The sequence below is a fragment of the Patagioenas fasciata genome, chromosome 12 (assembly GCF_037038585.1).
Source record: "Patagioenas fasciata isolate bPatFas1 chromosome 12, bPatFas1.hap1, whole genome shotgun sequence".
Taxonomy (NCBI): domain Eukaryota; kingdom Metazoa; phylum Chordata; class Aves; order Columbiformes; family Columbidae; genus Patagioenas; species Patagioenas fasciata.
Window position 1 is genome coordinate 14,509,488 of NC_092531.1, and position 21,689 is coordinate 14,531,176.

General features: G+C 57.1%; 2 protein-coding genes across 4 annotated transcripts in view; both read right to left on the reverse strand.

The window, feature by feature from the left end:
* Positions 1-4,294: 4,294 nt before the first annotated feature.
* Positions 4,295-9,749, reverse strand: SKOR1 (SKI family transcriptional corepressor 1). Its single transcript, XM_065847713.2, has 9 exons — positions 9,648-9,749; positions 6,843-8,830; positions 6,659-6,755; positions 6,128-6,235; positions 5,933-6,004; positions 5,617-5,691; positions 5,461-5,535; positions 4,985-5,050; positions 4,295-4,877 (listed from the first exon to the last, which is right to left on the reverse strand). The coding sequence occupies exons 2-9, from the start codon at positions 8,811-8,813 to the stop codon at positions 4,780-4,782; spliced, it is 2,562 nt and encodes an 853-aa protein (XP_065703785.1). The 5' UTR covers positions 8,814-8,830; positions 9,648-9,749; the 3' UTR covers positions 4,295-4,779.
* An 8,870-nt stretch (positions 9,750-18,619) lies between these two features.
* Positions 18,620-21,689, reverse strand: part of MAP2K5 (mitogen-activated protein kinase kinase 5) — a 125,797-nt gene continuing 122,727 nt past the window's right edge. For all 3 annotated transcript variants that reach the window (XM_071813945.1, XM_065847553.2, XM_071813946.1), the window contains one exon: positions 18,620-19,009. In XM_071813945.1, the coding sequence (XP_071670046.1) occupies positions 18,905-19,009 (105 nt within the window). In that variant the 3' untranslated portion in view covers positions 18,620-18,904. The remainder of the gene's footprint in view (positions 19,010-21,689) is intronic.

A 21,689-nucleotide genomic window follows, 5' to 3' on the forward strand; every position in this document is an offset into this window, starting at 1 on the left:
CAGGCTCCTCTCAGAGGAGCACAGCAAGAGGCAATGGGCAACATGAGACATTCTGAGTAGATAACAAGAAAAAACTGGCTTAATTTTTCATGAGGGAGGTCAAGCACTGGTTGTGGAGAGCTAGAACCATGGAATCATTTTGGTTGGAAGAGACCCTCAAGATCATCGGGTCTAACTGTTAACCCAATACTGGCACTAACCCATGGAGCTCCTTCAGATATTCAAGTCTTGGCTGAACACAGCCCTGAGCAACCTGATATAGGTGGCCCTGCTTGGAGCAGGGGTTGCACCTTCCACAGGTCCCTTCCAAACTGATGGGACCTGCTGGTCACTGGACAAGGGAATATGCTTTCCCTGTGTCTCTGCACAGTACACACCAGCCCACAGTCTGAGATGATGCTTACTGTAGTCATAAAACAGCACTGAAAGAGCACATTCAAAGTCAGATGAGTCTTACAAACACATCTTCCATAAAACATGCCATCCTAGTCCAAGACTGGACAAGTCATTTTCAAAAAGATTGATCAGGCAATTATTTTTTCTTCCCTGTCACCAACAGCAAACAGTCCTTTGAAATCAAAGGGACATAAAAAAATAGTTAACACTTTTTCAGATGCTTGCTGGCAAGTTCTTTGTACTTAATGATTAGACTTTCCAAGCAAATGTGTCTTTTGATGATACAGTTGGTAGAACCTAAATAATCCTCTAGGAGGCAAATTAAGGACCGTTTTCCTCACTTTTAAGCCAAGTGTTAGCCTTTCTAGTGTTCACCCAAGTACAGCACAGCTTCTCTGATACCATTCCATAAATTTGATGAGAGCCTTATGCATTTATTAAAGCAGAATCTGTCTTCACTTTGGGACAGAGCATCTTTGATTACCTGCAATGGTACCACTGACCCAGCCCCCAGAACACCTGTGACCTCCAGGAGAAAGCCAGGCTGAACTGACACCAGGATTTCATGGGAAAGCTGCTTTTTCCCTTCTCTCCTGGGTTGTAGTGTCAGCAAAACTGTGAGGGACACATGAGCATCTTAGGACTGACCCCCATCCATGGCACCCCAGCCCGACACAGACAGGGCTGACACCTACCTGCTGAACATTCAGAACATTCAGCAGAATATTGTGCAGGCACGTTGTCACTCACTGACAGCCAGTATTCCACACCATAGCAGCAACACCCATCACCCTAAAACCCATGGGGGCAATAAGAGACAGTTCATTGTTTTGCCTCCAAAGCTGCTGCATCAGGAGAGACCTGACAGTGTCACCACTGCAGGTCCATCTTGCACAGGGGCAATGGCCCAGGATCTTCTGCCTTACACACAGAGGCTCAGATTTGCTTTCCCAAGGGTTAACTTGGGTAGTTTCTATAGAAGTTACACAGAACATCAGTTCAAAACCAGACAAACTCCGGCAAGGAGCGGTGCTGGAAACGCCATCTCCTGGCGTCCTTCGAGTTCAGCCACGCTGTCGCTGGAGAGACAACCCGCATCTGAGCCAGTCCCACTTCGCACGGGGTCAACGGCAGAGCATTGGGGTCTGCGACACATCCCTTGAACAGATCCCCACCACGCTCACAGCCTGGTGCAGTCCCACACGGCCCATGCATCCACACCCCAATGCAAATACCAAATATCCTGTCTAAACCTGGCAGGTGATGGATCACATACTTCGCGTCACTGCTGCAGACCCACTGGAGAGCATTCACCCATCCCATGTCCACCCACACTGCAGGGTGAGCCCCTTCTTGCAAGAAAAGCACCAGCAATTCAACCCCAACTTCAGTGTAGTGGCTCAAAGCACTTCTCAAAATGAGAGACCGGCCTCCATCCAGTCGCTGCAATGTTAACAGGGGGGCGGGGGGGAGCAGGTCTCTGGTGTTTGCACCCCTGGTTAAGAGGGGAGCTGCTCTACAAAGGGGACGTTCATCTCAGAGGCAGCGTGGCAGCAAAACGCAGAGCAGACACTGCTCCGTCACTGGGAGGCATCAGGTCTGCTCACCTCCAAATAATCAGCCTGGTGTACAAGAGGAAAAGAGCATATGGGGAGAAGCCTTGGCAAGGTTGGAGGTCAGGTGATCAGCTCCTCGGAGCTGCTCTGCCACCGGCCTGAAAGAACAACTCCATCAGCTGCAGCAAGCAGACCTTCTGCTTCCCTGGTTCAGAATTCGTCACAGGCTCCAACACAGACACTCCAGGCTTTTTTCCTGCTTTAATTATTTAAAAATCCTAACTCTGGTTGTTTATTTTTGTGGGCTATTACTGCATTCAACTATTTTAAGACCAAAAAAAAAAACCCCCAAACCACAAACCAAAAACAAAACCAGGAGAAAAAATTTGAAGCCTTTCTCTCATTCTGCTGGTGAAGTTTAATTCACTCTAATTATTTCATATTACTTAGACTATAATAGTTTCATAATTTCTAGTATATTAAGCACTTAATACGTTGTGTCATTTGAAGTCGCATATTAAATTCAGCAAAGTACATTTTAATGAGAGCTAAGTAGTGTGAAAATATTAATACAACATAATAGCTCATTTTTGCACCCACGCTGGTAAGCTGTGTTGCCACTCGTGGTGTGCCCAGGCAGGTGAGCGCAGCAGATGCTGGACAAGCTGCCAGGGGAGCACAGCTCACACAGCCCAGCACACGGGACCTAGGAACACAACACATACCAGAGCCTGGTTGTGGGTCCTGATGAGGGGCTGGGGACAGGAGCAAGAGCCCCTGGAGATGCAGCAGTACCAGCAGCGTGATGCGTATTCCTCCCTTGGACAGGGACCCAGGACAACTCCTCTGTGGCTCTCCACAGGGTCACCCTGTGCCACCTCCAGCTGGAGAGATGCAGAGGAAAGTGTGCAAGGAAAGTGGTTCAGCTCCTCCACTACAAGCTCAGCTTGCAGAGCTTGACTCTACCTTTTTATTCACCTCTGACCCACATATCCCAGAAAGATGATCCTGTAGACTTACCTGTATGAGAGATGCCACCAGCAACCCCAGCTCCACTGCTCCTACGCAGGGTCACATACCTACAGACACCTTCTGCAACTCACACACCAAAGAATTATGTTTATCCATAAACAAGCCATAAGTGCCTTACCTGATGCTCTAAGAAATGAGGAAAGCCCAAGAGAATCAGGTATAGTTTCATCCCAAGGGTTTTATAACCATCAGACCAGCCAACCACATCCACCTGTCCCAGGCCTGGCTCAGCTGGTCTTCGTCACCCACAGGTGATGTAGGATGATGCTCCCATTCCAGCACAGCTGATCCCAGGGTCGGGGACTCGGTGCCCCACCCCTGCCGTGGAGAAAAGCCATGCTGAGCTGCTGAGGGGGATAATGCCTAATAAAACCCACAGGGTTTGATTGAAGACTCATAGGGGGATTTAGATTGGAGGTCCCTGGCTCGACCCCAGCTCAGAGTAGGGCTGCCCACCGGCTGGAAGAGCTGCTAGGCAGACACGGACTGTGCTGGCAGGATGCGGCCCTGCAAGAGGACCCGGTCCTTTGCAAAGCAGCAGCCCCGGGAGGTGCCGCCGGACGGGGCCCATGGGCGTGAACGGGGGGGGATGTCGGTCCGGAGCACCGGAGGCGGGGCTGCACCGCCGGCTGTACCCACGCGGTGGCGATCGAGGCCGCGGAACGGCTGTTCCTCCGCCTGATGAGTCTCAGAAACTAATTACGACAGATCCGCTCTGCGGAACTCCCGGGGATGGCTCACACGGCCGGAACCCCGCGGGCAGCGCAGCCTCCCCGCCGCTCCTGCATCCTGGTACCCGCAGCTCCGCTGCGGTGCGAGGTGCATCCCCTTGTTCCGGTCCTCGCAGCCCCGGTGCGTCGTGAGACCGGCGGTGCGGGGTGGGTGTGTGTGTACCCTCTGTCCCCGGTGAGCCCCAGGACCCCGTTGCAAGGTGCATCCGCCCCACCACCCCGGTCTCAGCCCCGCAACCCGTTGAAATGTCGCGCTAAGTTAATTCTGGGCTGAAAACAGGTATTTAGGGCTAATAGGTGTGCGAGCACCTCCACGCCCGCTCTCAGAGCTCATTAACGTAATACTTTCATGTGTGAAACTAGCATATAAATGGGCATTAATGAGCTCCCGGCTGCGGCGTGGAGGAGATGGTGGGCAGAAAGGGGAACTTCGTAGGGGAGTGGGCAGACCCCCATCCCCCAGCTAAAGGACTCCGTGTCGGCCGGGCCCGGGGGAGGACGCCCGCCCCCCAGGGGCACCCCCATGCATCAGGCGGCTTCTTAAAGTCGGTTTTTATTAAAGAACCAAAATCACGTACAGAGGGGTCTCTCCCCAGAGCGGGCGAGCGTTGTTTTGCCTCCGGAGTCGCGGACCGCCCGTTAAAGTGCTGTTACATCCATAAATTTACAAGGTGGCGGGGTGGGGGGGAGGTAAGGGAGGAAGGGGCCCGAGACGAGGGGGAGAAGGGGGGGGAAATAAATATACATCATAAATAAATAAAAATCCAACAAATACTGTACCAAGAGAATCACAGTACATTTATATCCATTGCACATAGCCACTTTTGTTTCCAGTCTGGACAAAGGTTGAAGAAGCGGACACACAGGGAGGGAGGGGGAGGTGGAGCGGGGGATTGCAGGGGGGCCCGGTTCCCCCTCTGGCCGGCTCGGGGCCGCTCCCCGCTTTATCACCAGTCCGAGGAAAGCCGGGTTCCAAGTCCTCTATGTACAAGTGTCTCCTCGTGGAAATGGCTTGTGTGGGCTCTGCCCGCATGGCTTCGGGAGAAGGCGGGAGTCCGGGGGGGTCACTGGGGCAGCAGCGGCGGTTTGAAGGAGCAGTTCCCCGTGCAGTGCCGCGGGGTCAGCATTTTGCAGGAGAAATGATGCAGCGCGTCGTGGGCCTCTGTAAAGCGAAGGAGCCGTCACCCCCCCCGGCTCCCCCGGGCGCCCCACGCGAGGGGAGTGGGGAGGTGTCGGCCCCTGTGCCCCCCTCGCATCCTGCCCCGGTACCTTTCAACTTCTGCTGGATGGCGTAGCGCGCTTTCCTCTCCTGGTCCAGCTCGTTGCACAGAGTATCTGGAAAAGGAGGGAGGGCATCACAATGCGCCTGGCATGAGGGGGACACGGGACCCCCGTCAGGGATATGCCGGGGTCAAGGGCACCGCGCTCGTCCGCAGGGCAAGGGGAGAAGGGGGATGTGCGTAAAGGCAGACATCGCTTCCCAGATAATTTTACGCCTCGGTTTTTAGTTTAGCCCGGGTGGAAATCGCTGCGAGACGGAAGGCTCATTCGCTCCCGTGTAACGATGCCTCGCACCCGTTTGCGGGGCGGCTCGAAATCCCCAGGTTAAGTGGGGTTCACCAAAAGATATCGTTTGCTTTTGTTTGTTTGGGGGGGTTTTGTGTTAAAAAAATAAATAAAAGATAAAATTGAGATACAAAATAAAATTAATAATCGCCGGATGGCCGCGGCCGACCGGGCCGTACCTCGGACGATCTGGAGCTGTTGCACCATCTCCTCTCTATACGCCAGTTCCCGCTTCATCTGGTCCTGGAAGTTATCTACGGGAGCAGGGAGGTCAGCCCCGGTCCCCGGTGCGGGGCCCGCTCCCCGGCCGGGGCAATGGGGGAAATCGCCGGTACCTTTCAGGCTCTGAAAGTCCCTTTCCAGCTTTTTCCTCAATTCCATTTGCTCTAGGACCAGTTTTTGTAACTCATCTGTTTAAAAATACATGGTGGGGTGAGGAGACCCCGCACTTTTCCATATGGAGGCGGCTCAGCGCGGCGCTAATCGCATTACGTTACATTAATCACAGGAGTTAATCACTCCTGTAGAAAACACAAATACCTCGAGTCGAGGGGAGAGGCCGAGAGGTCCCCACAGGCTCGCTCGCCCCGTCCCGGCGGGGTCCCGACCCCCGCCGCCCCCGTCCCGCCGCGGGACGCGCCCCCTCCTCACCTCGGGCCAAATTTTCGATGTCTTTTTCCACCAGCTGCGTCCCGGCAGCATCCATGCCGAGACCGTCCTCCCCTGCGGGGGGACAGAGCCCCGTCAGGCCCACCGCTCGGGGCTCCGCGGACCGCGCATCGCTTCTCGCAGGGACCGCGCGTCGCCCCGCGGAGGGGCCGCGGCGGAGCGCGGAGCGGCACTTACCTCTGTCGGTATTTACAGGGCTGGGATGCGAGACATTCCTTTGGTCCTGATAGGATTTTCTGGTCTCTAAATCCTCTGCCGCGGAGTGATTGTCTTCTTTATCTTGCTCTTAAAGTTAATAAACCGATTTTCAACCATAAGCAATGAAAGTATGGTCCTGATATATCCTTAATTACATAATTACGGACAAAGCCCTCGTTAAAACCTTCTTAGCGGACATCCTAATCGCTTTGCTATTGGAAAGTAGCTTGCTAGCAGGAGCTTTGTCCCGCCAGGCCGTGTGCGGCTTCGCCAGCCCATCCCCACTGCACCGGCCCCGTCCGACGGCGGCAGCCCCGGGCCCGGGCGGGGGGGCTTGGCCCCTTCCGCATGCGAAAACCGTTTGCTCTTATTTTTCTCCCCAAATCCCCCAAACGAAAGCGGCTGCTTGGTTGCGCCCCCGGGACTGAGCAGCCGGGGCGGGGCAGCGCCTGGGGTCGCTCCCTCGATGTACACTGGCTTCCCACCCCCTGAGCCCCCAGCCCGATTTACCCTTAGCCTCTGGGGTGCACAGGTACGCGGCCGGGGCTCCCAGGGAGGTGGCGGTCTTCAGAGGCTGCAGGTGCTCCCCCCTCTCCGACGCGTACACCTACAAAAGAGCGAGTCAGGGAGGCGGCGCGGATCCGGGGTCGGCCCCGCAGGGGCCCCCGGGTGCAGATCTCCCCCGGGCCCGCACCTCGTAGCCGCCACTGCTGCTGCTCCGCTCGGGGCTGCGGTCGGGCTGTTGGCAGCCCTCCTCTGCCGCCAGCTCGCCCGCCTTCTCCTCTGGCCCGTCGGCCCCGGCGGGCGGCGGTGGGTCCTCGGTACCGGCCAGCAGCCGGGGCGGCGGCGGCTCCCGTCCCTCGGGGGGGGCGGCGGCAGCGACGGCGTCCTCCTCCTCGTCCTCCGGGAAGCGGTTGGACTCTACATCCACCTCGGGCTCCTCGGCCGTGTCCCCCCCGGGGGAGAGTGAACGGTAGCTGGAGCTGCCCTCGCTGAGGAAGTCCGGGGAGAGGTAGCCGGGCCCGCGGGGGCCCGCTCCGCCGTACGCCTCCCGGGTGCCGTAGAGCTTGGCGATGCTCTCGGCGTCTTTCACCACCGGGCGGAAGGCGGAGAGGTAGCTGCCCTTCCTGGGCAGGGGCAGCGGTGGGAGCAGCGCCTCGTCTCCGGAGCGCTCCTCCTCACCCGCCGCCCGCGACAACGCGCTGGGGCAGCGCTCGCCCTCCGCCCCGGCTCCTTCCTGGGGGGTAGCGCTGCTCCTCCCGCTGCCCGACGGCTCCGAGCCCTCCAACTCGCCGTGCCGACCCGACAGACCCGGCGGTTCGGCCACTGCCGCCGCCGCCGCCGCTGCCGCTGCCACCACCACGGCCGTGGCCGCCGCCTTGGCCTGGCTCTGAGCCGGGTAGGGCGGCACGGGCAGGCTGCCGGCGGCCGGCCAGAAGACGGGGAAGGAAGGGTAGACGCCGGTGTCCTTGGCGGCTCCAGGCTGGTGGGGTGGCTGGGCCGGTTGGTGCGGGTGGGGGTGCGGAGGTCCCCAAAACATGCCGGGGGGCAGTGCGCCGCCCTTACCCGCCTCACCGCCTCCTGCGCCGCCCAGCGCGTCCTCCTGTTTTTTGGGGCAGAGTCCGAAAGCGGCGGCGGGGAAGCCGTAGGGGTGGGGGAAGAGCGGCGGCGGCAGCTTCTGCAGCATCCCGAAGCCCTTGCTGGGCACAGGGATCACCGGGTAGCTGCGCACCGCGCCCGCCCCGCCGTGCGCACCCGCCGCCCCGCCGTGCGCCGCCGGCAGCCCCAGCGCCCCGCGATCGCCCGCCGGCTCCTGCCCGCTGCAACGCAGGCTCTTGTGCGCCGGGGCCAGCTCGGGGCCGGCGGGCGGCGGCGGGTGCAACGCGGCCTTGGCGGCCGGGGAACCTGCACCGGGCCCGCCGCCGGCCGCCCCTTGCAAGGAGAAGGTCCGCTTGCGGGTGCCGCCGTTGAACATGGCCTTGACATCCTCCCAAGCGTGCGACAGCTCCTCCGTGGCCGTCTTGTCGCTGAGCTTGAGGTGACGGCGCCAGGAGTTGAAGTTGGCGGCGTCGGGCTGGGTGTACTTGGAGTCCGGGGTGCGGTGGGAGTGGAAGATGAACTTGTTGGGGGAGAAGTACATGCTGCAGTAGCTGCACTTGATGCACTTGGCGCGGGAGCTGTTGTAACGGGCCGGGATGAAGCTGCCCCGAGAGCCCCAGGCGCACTCGTGCACCACGTCGAAGGCGAAGTTCTCGGGCAGCTTGGGCGGCTTGTGCTCGCCCAGGAAGGACTTGCAGAGCCGCTCCGCCTCCCGCTTGGTGATCATGCCGCAGCGGCGGGAGGAGATGGGCATGGCCCCGGCCCGCCGCAAGATCTCCAGCTGCACTGGCGTGCACTGCACGCAGGTGATGCCCAGGGCCACCCGCCGGTTGTGGATCTCATTGTAGCTGTAGTTCTTGAGCAGCGTGTTGGAGATCTGGGCCAGGCACAGCCGCTCCTGCCCGTCGATGACCAGGGACACGATGGGCACGCCGTACAGAGAGGTCTCACCCACTTGATTGGGCTTGAGGGTATTGGAGCCCTGGTACGGTTGCAGCTCTTGCTTTGAATTTGGGGAGGAGCTTGCATCTCTCCCATTTCCCATCTGACTGGCGATCGCCTCCATTCTCCCTCAAAACGCCCCTGCAAAACAAAATCGGGGAAAGGCGCAGGTTAGAAGCGCTCCCGGGGCCACGCCGCGGCTGCCCGCCGCTGCCGGAGCCCGGCTCCGCCGCACGGCTGGCCCCGCTCGGTGCTGTCGGCCCCGTCCCGGAGGCCCCCGGGTGCAAACGCAGGACCCTCCCTGCCCCGGGCAGGTCGGCCGGAGAGGTCTGACCGAGCCGTAGCGCATCCTCCGCGCCGCGGCCGCCGGTACCGAGCTCCGCCGCATCCGCCGCCGGGCGCGGACTCACGGCCGAGCGGCCCCGGGAGTCGGGTGGCAGCGGGCGGCCGGTGCAAGGGCGTCCCGGGAGGGGAGCAACTCCCCGCCCCGGGTCCCCGAGCTGTGCCGCGTCTCTTGTCTTTGTGCTGGCTCGCCGAGCCGTGCCGGGTCGCCCGTTGCGGCCAGCTCCGGGAGTGCTCCAACGAAACGGCGCGTCCCGCAGCGGCAGGGCCGGCGGGAACCGAGCCCAAAGCCGGGCCGGACGAGCAGAAACTTGCCGCTCGGTGCCCGCTGGCGGGCGGAGCGGGGCGACGGGTGCGGCTGGCCGGGAGCCCCTTTGTCGTGTCTCCGGCAGGCGATTAGGAGCGGGCGGATTAGGGGCCGGGGCGGGCAGGACCCGTAGCACGTAGCAGCAGAAGGGCAGCAGCGAGCCAGGCAAATTGGCTTAGCGGGAAGGGCTCACGGCGGTAAGCCGCTTCCCCGGTAATTACACGAAATAACGGGGAGCGCCTCCCGAAAACGCGCCCTGATCTCTCCCCCCGCTCCCCATCCCCTCGATCCGCGGCCCGCGGCACTTACCGCTCCGCGGAGCCCGGCTGGACGTGCAGGCTCTCCTCGGGGCTAGGGGCCGCAGCCCGGCGCCGGGGCCGCCATCAGCCGGGGGGGGGCCGTCCCCACCGAGCCCTTTACCGTGGGCAGCCTCCGGGGCGCGGGGCGGGCGGGCAGCGGTGCGCCCTTCACCGACGCCTCGGGGCGGCCGCCGCCCGCCCCGCCGCTGCCTCCTCCGCCGCGTCCGCCCGGGCGAGATGCAACAAGAGCGAGTGACCAGCCGCGCCACCGAGGGAGGATCCGGATCCGTACTTGGAGACGCTGCACATTGATCCGGTGACAGCTAAAATAACGGGAAGACACACCCACTTAGCACCAGCATATTTACATTAACTGCCTCCGGGACCCCGCGGCCGTCAATCACCGATGCGCTCCAGTCAATCACGGCGCGGCTTTAAGGCACGGCGGAACGGGGCGGGGGAGGGTGTGGGGGGCCGCCACCGAGCGGGGACCCGCCCGGGCTGCCCGAGGTAAGAGCGGGGATCAGCCCCGGGCCGCACCTGCGCGGCGCTCCGCACTGCTCAGCGTCTTTCCGTGTCCCACCCCCCCCCCCCCCACCTCCCGCCGTGAGGGCATCCCCGGGGGGAGCGATGCTCGTTGAAAGTTTGCGCAGGGAACGGGCGACAACGAAAAGAGGAGACCGGGGGGAGGTTGTGGAGGTGCCCCATCGAAATCGGGGTTGCGCTGCTACTGCGCATCCCCTCTCCGCCGGGATGCGCGTTCCGCCGGCGGGGCGCGGGTGCGGGAGCGGCACCGGGGTTGAGGTGGGGACACCTGGGCGGCAACGAAATCGCCGGGAGGTGAGCTCGCGGGGGGAGCGTCCGTGTTTTTTCGTTCCCCATGGGGGCCCACTCCACTCCGGCAGGACCGGCGGGGACCCCCCTCGCCGGTGGCCGCCGGTCCTGCCGGTGTGGCGGGGGGCCGTAGTCGCGTCCCTGCCCTGGTCGGGTTCCCGCATGCAGCGCTCGTCGCGGCCACATTAATTAAACTGTAATTAATCATCGCGTCCGGCCGCGATCGGCGCAATTACACTGATCAAACAGAAGTTAATAACAGCGCGGATCGCCCCCAGCTATCACTTTTGTATGTCCCCCCCTTTCCACGCCGTTACCAGCGGCACCGGGAGGATGCGGCGGAGCCGGCTCAGAGCGAAACGCAGGTGCGGAGCCACCGATCCCCTCCGCGCTCCCTGGGCCACCGCGGTTGAATCGGCCTCGGTCTACGCTCCCATGCGGGAAAGTGGCCTCAGTTCCCCCCTGGGACGTCCCGCGCTGGGACGCGGACCGGGTGCTGCCGGCCGGGCCTTGCGGCGCGGCCTTCCCGCAATGATCGCAACCCGAGCCGGTAATTATTCCTCTCCTTTTAATTATTTAACCTTCCTCCACCCTCTCCATCCTCCGGCTGGGCGGATGCAGGAGCGCCGTGAGACGCACTCGCGCTGGGGCCAAGCCCCGCTGCCCCTTTAGCCGCTGAATTTCGGGTAATCCCACGCGTTAAATACCCGCAGTGGCTGCGGAACCGGGAGCGGGCGGCGGTGGTGCCACTCTCCATTCCCGGGGCCGCTCCTGCGGTGGCACGTCGATGGGGGCTCCGGGAGGATGCGGCTCTGCCCCGGCTTCCTCCACCGTGCCCTACCCCGGGCCCTGTGGCTTCCCCGGCACCCGCAGAGCTCCTGTGGCGCGGCGGAGCCGGCTCACCCCGACGGCGGAGCGGCAGCGGGGAAGCCTCGGGGCACGGACCCGCTCCGGCCGCTCTCTCTCCCCACCGGCGCCCCGCTCCTCGCAGCCACCGTATCTTTTAACAGTTGAATTGACTGCAGTTTTTGTCAGTTAATTAGGTTTAATTTACATAATTAGTACAGTATAAAGAGTATTGGGGATAATCAGGAGGTACGTCTCGCTTACTGTGTAAACACGGATTCGGAATTAAAAATCAGATGTAATTAAGGCGTGTGCGCGCGGCTTTTAATTGTAATGAATTTCTAATTAACGCTCAACGATCGCCGCACGCGAGAGCCGGGACGTTTGTGGGCGCCGCCGCCGCCCCGGGCGCCCCCTCGGCGGCCGCCGAACGGGTCGGGTTGCGCGTCCGCGGAAGGTGCCCGGAGGGGCGCGCTGGAACCCCTCGGCTGCCCGGGAGGCGGCGGGCAGGGCGGTGAGCCCCGGCGGGACCGCCATGCCCCGGGCCGGTGCCGCTGGCAGGCGAGGCCGGTGGATAATTCAGGTTAAAACTTAGGGAGCCGCGTCACGGGTGTATAAATAAATAATCACGCGGGGACGGGCGCGAAAGGCCCCTCTCTCCTGGAGGGCTGTGCCGAGATTGCCACATAAATCACGGCGGTCTAATTCAGTGGAAGTTTAATAAACGCCTCCTATTGGAAATGAATGTTCCCCATTTAACAGTTGTATCAGCACCATATAAAACCATGACCCCAATAAATTTAATTTTAGAGGCCGATCAATCCGGGCTTCTCTCTATCGATCCGCAGCGGCTCTGCGCCTTTACAGCCTCTTCCGCGGCCCTTCCCGGGGAGGCGGGGGAAGGAGCGTTTCGATTAGACTCTTTATTAGGAAAAGATTGCTCCGAGAGGCCTGAAAATTAAACGGTGACATTTTAATTACTGGACATTGACAAAGGGAGCGGGCGGTGACTCTCTGCAGGCCAGGCACACCCCGCACCCGCGGAGGGCGGGCAGGGACGGGCAGCGACACGGCGGGGGGAGGCGGATCGGGACCCCCCCGGGACTCCTGCCGTGCGACCCCCCGGGAGCCCGCGGGGCCCTCTCGGTGTGGCCCGGAACCCTTTCCAAGTGCCCCCAGTGCACGCCTGTCCCCCACTCCGATACACCCCGGCTGTGCACCCCAGTTCTTCCACTCTGCACCTTCTGTGTACCAATCCCACTCTGCCCCTCCAGCCTCCCCTCGGTTCCCCCAGCGTGTGCCCCAGCCCTTCCCAACATGCACCCACTTGATGTTTGCCAGGTCCCCCACTGTCCAATCCTCCCAACTGCTGTCACCTCGTCGTCCCCTGCCCCCCAAGCCCCAATCTCCCTCCATGACAGTGCTGTCCCTCACCCTTCCAGCCACCCAAACCCACCCCTCACCTTCCCCCTGGCTCTGAATCTGCCCAATTTCCCTTGGCTGGAGCAGCTGCGGGGTGATGTGGCTATGGAGGAACGCAACATACACGATCAACAGACATGACTTTATTGATTAGGTTAAACCAGCGTCTTTGTGGAGATGGAGCAGGATGAGCCGAGGGCAGGAATTAACGCTGCCTTCACCCTGCCAGGCTGTGCCAGGGAAGCCGGGCACCGCGGCTCTTCAGGACAGGGCTGCTCTCAGCATCTGGCAGCTTTGCCTCAGCTGCAGAGTTTTCCTCCTCCTGCCTGTAAAAGCCCCAGACATCCATTTGCTATTAAACATCTCCCGGCCTGACCGGCTACTTATAAACCTTGAACTTTCACTGCAGGACTCGACGGCGAGAGCAGCCGCAGTGGGGTACCGGTGAAGCAGCAGCCGCGCCAGTAGCCACTAAGGCTCAATCTATAAATCCTGTCCTTAGTGCACACTTGTAGTTTACGGCCATACCCTTTCCTGAAGGTAAAGCAGCCCCAGGTCAGCGCAGCTCCAGCTGCAGCTTCCTGCAGGGAAAGGCTCAGACCTCTGAGTTTTGGTTTCTTAAAGCACAATCTTCTTTTTATTCTATGTGACCAAAAGACTTTAATATAGTTAGAAATTTTATATTTTTTTCCCGTATTAGACAAGGCCAAGCAGCCTATTGGTGCACTACTGGCGAGTTAGGGGAGCAGGATGAGGCCACCATCCCCCCCTCCCTCCAGATTCCTGCCCCATGGTGCCTATGAGTGCCCCAACGTGAGGGGTCCCCCAGGGAAGGCTGAAGATGGTTTACCCTAAAATAACCGCTTTACCTCAAGACCTCACCATCACGTACTGGGCCCCAGCTCCCCATCCCTGCTGGAGAGTCCCTCTGCTCCCCAGGGCCTGGCTCCCACCTCAGGGACATTGTCCCCATTGAGCATTTGGGGCTTGGGTTGGTTCCTGCCCAGGGCAGCCCCAGGACAGCAGGGACTGGGCTGTGCAGGGCCAGAGTCACCCACAAATAATATCGCATGGCTGAAGAGGGTCTCCTGAGAACCCTCTGGAGATGCTGAGGCCAGAGCTGGTTCTTCTGCAGCTCTCCAAGAGCTGGGGTCACCTGTGATGTGTTTAACTTGGCTCATGGCAGCTGAGCGAGGACAGGACTCCTGGGGGTGCTGTCAGGTCTCTTACATGTTTATCTCTGCTGGTCACACATCTGAGCGGGAGCAGGAGGAAGAGCCTCTGCATGAAGATGCTTTGTCCCCAAGAGGCCGAGCAGCCTCGGAGCCCCTTGCAGGGAGCAGCACGGGGGCCACCAGCTTCAAACCCCTGAGGCGGGGGAAGGATTTGCTGCTCCGATTCACTGCCCAAAGAGGCCAAGGGTGTTTTTGTGTGCCCTGGACCCCTGCACTGTGGGGAGCACCCCCAGAGCAGAGCCCTTGGGACGTTTCAGCTCTTGCAGTCCTTGATCTGCCTCCTCCCTCCTCTTCCTCACCAGCCAAGGCTGCAGCTCCCCAGGGCGGGTCCCAGGTGCAGCTCCTGTGGGGCCAGACGCCGATGGCCCCCTGGGCTGTCCTGCCTGTAGGCAGCACTGGGCAGAGGGGACACAGAGCCAGACAGCCAACTGAGCCCAGTGTCTGCCCTGGTGGCATCACCCCCATCTGCAGCCGAAGTCCCTCTGTCACCAGACAGTGGCTTCTGCCCGTGAGCCTCCACAGCCTTTGCTCTCCATCAGTGGATTTTGCTCCTTCCACAATTAAGGATTTTTTTTCCAGCTAAGACCCAAATTCCCAGGTTTTGCTTCAGAGGTTGCCCACACGCCCCCTGTGTCACAGAGGCGGTGGGTCCCTGCGGTCCCACCCTTCGCCATTGATGCCTCCAGGTGAATTTCCCTGCAGGACCACACATATGCCACTCTCAGATCAAATCCTCTGGTTTGCTGATGCTCTCAGATGTCAAAGGGATCAAACAATTCTCCTAAGAGCTGTTTCTAGTGATTGCTCAGTTATTAACATTAGCCCATCGCTGGCCGCTGCTGTCCCTGCTCCACAGACATTAACCCCGGGGAGAGGATGGGTCGGGGACCCTTTGCAGCTCTTGAAGCTGCAGCCCGCTGCAATTGCCATTTCTGGTTTCTTTGCCAGACGTACGCTTGCAGACAGACACACACGCACATGCAGCTTTTCAGGCTGTTATTAGGAAAGCAAAGATTGTCACTTTGCCTTTGGAAAGCTGGCAGCAGGATGCATTTGGCCATGGGATACTAGAAACAGAATATTTTCTGGTTCTCTGCTGCATTTAAGGGCAAACTACCCCAGGCTCATCTCACAGGATGAGCTTTGCCTGGCAAGGGCCACGGGCAGGGAAAAGCTGAAAATACGGAAGTTCTGGCACAGATGGGATGTACTCAGTTTCTCCCAGAGCCTGCGAGCTCCCTTGTACATGTGCCTGTAGGAGGCTGGGTCTGTAGTACCACCGTGACTGAGGTTCCATTGCTGAGACAGGTGTGGGGCTGCTGGTGGAGTCGCTGAATGAGCTGGGGGGATGAGGAGTGGGACTGGGGGAGATGAGGGGGTCACTCAGCCCTCCGATAGCATCCAGTGCTGGATTTGTGTGTTTCTCATGCATCTCCCCATGCCATCTTCTGAGCAGAACTCAGCTGTAGGGAATAATATTGCTGCATTTTCTGCAAGTTTTTCAAACAAGAGATGCCCTGATTCAGGCTCCAAAAAATCCCAGCAGGAAAGAGAGAGGGACAATGTCCTCAGGCAGCCCTGGCTCAGTGCAGCATGGAGAGCAGCACCACCAAGCCCCTTTGCAGCACCTGGTGCTTCCAGCCCTGCCTGGCAGCTGGAAAATCTCCCTGCCTGCTCCTTTCCCATCCCCGGAGCAGGTTTAGGGGCCGGGATGACGTTACATGCGAGGCTGGCAGCAGAGCCCAGGGCTGGGCTCGCACTGGCACATCTCACTGTCTCTGACGTCTCAAAGTCACCTCTGCGTGCAGCCAGCCCCTGCACAGAGGGATGTTTCCTTGGGCCAAACCAACACCACCAGACCCCACTTCGTTGTCCCCCTTGCAGGGCTGCACCTAGGGGACCCATTCAATTGGGTTTGGCGGGGACGCTGCACCACATTGGGTGCTCTGGCTCATCCTGGCCTGCACATATACGGGGTCCACACTTGCTGAAGGGAGAGAAGCCCAGGTTTGGTGCAGACCTGCTGGGGGTGGGGGCACCCAGCAGAGCCAAATCTGCCCAGATCCTGACCTGATTTTATCCCCTTCCCCCACTTTCTCTTACTTTCATCCCTTGGTGCTGGTGGGTGGTGCTGAGAATTGGGCTGAATTGCTTGAACTGGGCTCTGCGGGCCACCAGGGGTTTGCAGAGACAGGTGCAAAGCGGGGCCAGAACACCAGCTGGAAGGGGAGAGCATGGTGCTGTGCTGGGGGGGACTCCAGGAACCCCCATGCAGCAATGCAGCCTGGGCTGCGGGGTCCAGACCTCCCATGGGGATGTACCACCTCACAGCCACCATCTCCAAGACAGGAGGGGACCGTTCGGGGAGACCCAACCATGCCGCCACTCAGCACTGAGGGTAACGGCAAGGCTGGCCGTGCTGAAGGGGAGCTGAGCTTTCCCAAACCCACCTGCTCCATTCTCCCATCCACCTATAATCGCCCCCAAAACAGCATTAACCTCTTGCTGGGAGCGGTGCGGGGTGGCAGCGCTTGTCACTGAGCAGATCCCTGGCTGCACCAAACGCAAGGATTTGGGGAAGGAAAGATAACAAGAGACTCCAAACCTCCGCCAAGATCACCAGGTTGACTAAGTATTCTGATGAAGACACGTGCCAGTGAATTATAACACTGTCAGCCTCTTAGCCAGGAGATTTTTCACATTTCCATCAGATTTTCAGGGTGACATCTTCCCCTCCCAACCTCCAAGCGAGAGGAAAAGCCTTCGTTCTACTGACTTCTTAACTAAATCCAAGGGAGAGACTTCTTAGCCAGGGAAGGCTAATGCAAACTGTTAGAGATAAATAAATGGAAGAGCTGCCCATAGTCTGGTTGGCTCACAGGGAAGAAATTTGTCTCACTTTAGCAAAAGGACCTGAAGGTATGGGGGCTGTTGGCTCATTCATTGTACTGTTATCTGCCAGGGAGGTTGCGACATCTGAGCAATTAAGACAAACTTCAGTCTATAAGTTCATGCCTGCAACCTCTATACTTCAGAAGAAGACAAACGATCCCTCCAAGGAAGGAAAGTCTTTTCCAGGCTGCTTCCAAAGTAACATTTCGGATTTGCAGTGCTACAGGAGAAATTTTTCACCGCATGGGTTTTTTTTAAGCTGCTGGTATATAATAAACTACCTGAGCTTTTTTTTTTTTTCTAGCAAAAGTTTATTTCTACTGCAAAACCAAGCAAACAAAATCCTCAGCCTCCTCCCCCATCCGAACCACACACACACCAACCCTGCCTTTCACCGTCCTCTTGTCTTCCGTTTGTTTGGTTTGTTTTTTTTTAATGAGCATCTTAACACAAGGACTGATTAAACGTGTGTCAGTCTGTTGTGAAAACGCACACAGAAATTTCAGGAGTAAGAAACACTGGGCAGAGACATTGCAATCTTTCTTCCCTTTACAGTAACAGCAAACCCGGGAGCCTTTGCCTGACCCAGCTGCACCCATCGTGCAGCAGCTTCGGAGTGAGAAAACAAGCAATGGAGGCAGAGCTGAGTAAGCCAGGATGCTTCTAAGCAAGACACGACCTGCTGTGCTAAGAAGTCAAACCCTGCAGCCCGTTCTCTGGCCGTGGGGTCAGGTGGCACAGCACAGCCTGGGCCCCCTTTGCTGGTTCTCTGCCCCCACAAGCTCGTGGGATGCTGTGCAAGCCTGTGCCGTGGCCCCCAGCTCCTGGTGTAGCACAGAACCTCATAAAACCTCACAAAACCTCATGGAACCTCACACTCTCTGTTCACAAACCCCCGTGCCTGCGGCTGTTCCCCTTTTGCCACAGACAGCCCTTCTTGGTCGTGCTCGGCGCTGGGGCTGCCAGCGCTGCTGGCTGCTCTCCCACCGGCACCCAACTCCCCACGGTCCCTTCACCTCAGCAAAACCTTTCTGCATTTACGGACCAGCCTGCAGTTCCTGAGCATTTGCGGGATGCTCTTTGCACATGCCAGCCTGTCCTGTTGTCTGTCCTGCTCAGTCCTTCCAGCAAACCTGAGCCACAGCAGCAAGTGCCCCAGAGCCACAGACTGGTTGGGGTTGAAGTGACCTCTGGAGACAATCCAGCCCAACCCCAGCTAGAACAGGGTCACCAGAGCAGATCACACAGGAATGTGTCCAGGCGGGTTTGAATGGCTCTGGAGAAGGAGACTCCACAACCTCACTGGGCAGCCTGGTCCAGGGCTCAGGAACCCTCAAAGTAAAGAAGTTTCTCCTCATATTCAGACGGAACCTCCTGTGTTTCAGTCTGTGCCCACTGCCCCTCATCCTGTCACTGGGCACCACTGAACAGAATCTGGTCCATCCTCTGACACCCACCCTGGAGATATTTATTTCTGCCCCAGAGCAGAGAGAGGCACCACCGCTCATCTGACAGAGCGATGCTGATCTACCTGACATGCTTTTATTCTGGAAGGGCAATCCCAAACTTCCTTGAAGCATGGGCAAGTCCAGATACTTCATTTTTTTTTTTTCCTTTTTTTAAAATTTTAGATCAGTATTTTGTGGATGTCCGCACTCAACAACAGCCAGCAACACCTTATGAAATCTTCTGAACACTCAGTGTGTCATTCATACAATAGCAAAAACCTAACAGTTAAAAAATACTCTGGAGCCAGGAAATATAGAATACATTCAATAACAAAAAATATAGATATAAAATACTTGCTTTAAGGCTGTGTACAGTTTAACTGAAGATAATCTGAGGACATTAAATTGCTCAGCAACAAAAGAAACACGGGAAGAAGATTCCGTAATGTGGTGGTAAGGGAAAAGGCAGCAACAAATATCCTGAAGGATTTTGTTGCTGCTTCTAGAAAGTATTTTCAGTAAAACATGATCCAGATAGACAGAGAGTCCGAAGCGCAGGGCTGCTGTGTGTTGCTGTGAGCCAGCCCAGCTCACTGCGGCCCCTGGGTCGACCGCCGCTCCTCCAGCATCCTGCACACCCACATGGACACCACCTCGGCGTTCCCGTCGTTGTACTGCACGATGAACAGGTGGCCCTGGAAAGGAGGATAGGCACAGTTAGCCAAGGTCAACACAACCCTTCCTGTGAAAACCCAAAAAGTTGGGTTTCTTTTTGTTTTTTTGTTCCCCCCCCCCCCCCCCCCCTCTAATTTTGGAAAAACTACAGTGGAGCATCCTATGGTTGCAATCACAAAAATGCAATAGAACAGTGATTCAAAGCAGTGAATTTCCTCTTTGATCCATATTATCCACATACATTGTTCACACAGAGAAGAGAGGGCTGGGGAAATCCAGACTCTTTACTGAGGCCTTAGCCTGGAACTCCCTGAAAATACCAATTTTTTTTTTTTAGTGTTCAATTAGCTCATTGCGTTTGGAACCAGCTTCTCTCTAGGATGACCTGCCAGTCTGTTCAACTTCTAAGTGATGTTCTGGTAAAACGATATTCTGAGAAAACCACTGATACACTAGTTCGCTTGTAAAGGTCTGTGATCTGTTAATTTTGAAGTCTCTCTCTTTTACAGCTCCCTTGAGCACCTGTTTCATGACATCCCTGCAAGCGTTAAATTCCTTTTGTTCTGTGGCCACCGCGCTCTGCGCCTGCAGATGCAGCACGACCGGGCGCCAGGCTTTGCAGCACTTGCCGCCTCCATACGGAGCAGCATTTGTTCATGCACATACATGCTAGCACACGTCATTTGGAGTAAACAGTTGATACAGAAATGAAAATATCACCCAAGTATAGTCAAAACAGGTATTCATGAGAAGCTACTGTGGGAATTAAGTATGATCGGAAGAGGGATAATGATAAAATATTATTGGGCTTTAATTATACGGCTGCCACGGGCACTGGAAGACTTGTGTCTTAGACACCTCGGAAAATCAGAACAGCATCTCAGGATGAAACAAAAATATGGCCTGCAATTTCAGCAGCCAGCTTAGGCAGCTCATGCCTCAATCTGGCCACATTCCTAGAGATGGGACCATGCCATCTTCGGATGAATCTCAAATGAAGTATAAAAATCCACAGGAAACCGAATACCGCAATTACAGAAACGACTGAAAGGAAGCAATCGCCAGGAGAAACCATCACAGATGATGAAAACCTCTACTCCAAATCACTCAGAAGCAGCTCCGTTTGTGCAACACTAAACTTCATAGCTCTTGCGAACAACGCCTGAAAGCAATCAGAGGAGATGTGCCGGGGAGCCCCGGGGAGGGTGACGTACATGTGGGAATTACCAGCGCACAGCCCATGGCAATCGGCACAAGGAGAGCGGAGCGGGTCTGACACCGAGCCCGGGAAGCTCGGCGGTCGGCTGGGCTCGGATGGCAGCGAGCGGAGCGACGAAGCAGCACTGGGCTAAATAAAGCACAATAAATCCTCATGGCATCAACTCCAAGCAATAAAACACTCTGTGGGGCCAGGGCCGACAAACGCAGGAGCTACAGGAATAAAATATGCCATTATCTACAAGAATTACGGAGGACGCGTAAGATGGTGTTGCTTTAACCTTTTGGGACAGCTGGAACCTCAGCTAAAACTTTTTAGGGACAAGTATGAGATGTGGAGAGCCCTTTTTCAGATTTTCCTGGTCCCAGCTCAGTTGCTTTCCCAGTTAAAAACGGCAGGAATACTCTGATAGTGACTTAGTTGAGCATGACGTCCACCACCAGGAAAACACAACACATGGGCTGTGCCATGAAGAGCTACAAACATCTCACATGTTTTATTTGACCACACTGGCTTCAGGTGCCCTGGAAGCTGCGCCACAGCCCCAAGCCCGAGTTTCTTTGTAGCACGATAAGGTAAACGTTTATTATAAGCAAGATAGCTGAGAAATAGCTGGTTCACCTCTTAAACAAAACAACAGTCAAGGACGGTAGCGAGAACTAGGGGAAAACAATCAGGAGCCCAGAGACAAGGAAGAGCAGATGCATTGGGGCAATTAAAAACCAGCTATTAAAGCCAGTTCGCTTCTCCATGAATCTCCTTTACGATGGAGAGATTCCCTGCAGAGGAAGACATCTCACACCCAGTATATCCTCACATTTAAGCTACTCACAACATACAAAGGAAAATTGCAGGCTATGCAGGGCTGGAAACGTCAGCTAGCAATGCTATTCACCCTCTTCGCTTTGTTTTGCAAGGTTATTTCCCTGAAGCTTGGGGACACACTCACTGTTCTCCATAGGAATGAGTTTAACTTGAAACTACTCTTTAGATTTCCTGTGTTTATAGACTATGCTGCTCTAGTGAGGATTTTTCTCAGGCTGAAGGGATGTTTTTACTATAAGCTATTTTTCGGAATCTGCTAGGGTTTTTTTTGTTTGTTTGCTTTTAAATAGGGAATTGGAGAACAGAGATTTCCCCCAAAGCTAAGCCTACAGTGCCAGTGGGACTTGTCTTTGCAAATCCTGCTGGACGGCCCAAGCAACCAGTGCCTTAAACTGGAGATACCTTTGGAAGGGAGAGTGGAGAAAAGGGTCAGGGAGATTAGATAGAGAGGGAAGGAAAGAATATGGGAAAAAGACCCAAGTAAAAACCAAAACTGCTACAGGAGAAATGCAGCTGCACCCTCCAGGTCTAGTGCATGCCCAGGCTGTAGGATAAACTGAACAGAAAAAAAAGTCACAACAGTTTGCACACTATTAATAAATTCTGGTCACTGAGCATCTCAGCCATGAATAAAAATCCCAGCCCTGACTTCGACA

Excerpts from the sequence above, each read along its gene's own strand:
- SKOR1 (XM_065847713.2), bottom strand. The coding sequence starts at position 8,813 with ATGGAGGCGATCGCCAGTCAGATGGGAAATGGGAGAGATGCAAGCTCC. Across the intron at positions 5,536-5,616 it reads GGACTTTCAGAGCCTGAAAG|ATAACTTCCAGGACCAGATG; the intron begins GTACCGGCGATT and ends CTGCTCCCGTAG. Across the intron at positions 4,878-4,984 it reads CATCCAGCAGAAGTTGAAAG|AGGCCCACGACGCGCTGCAT; the intron begins GTACCGGGGCAG and ends TTCGCTTTACAG.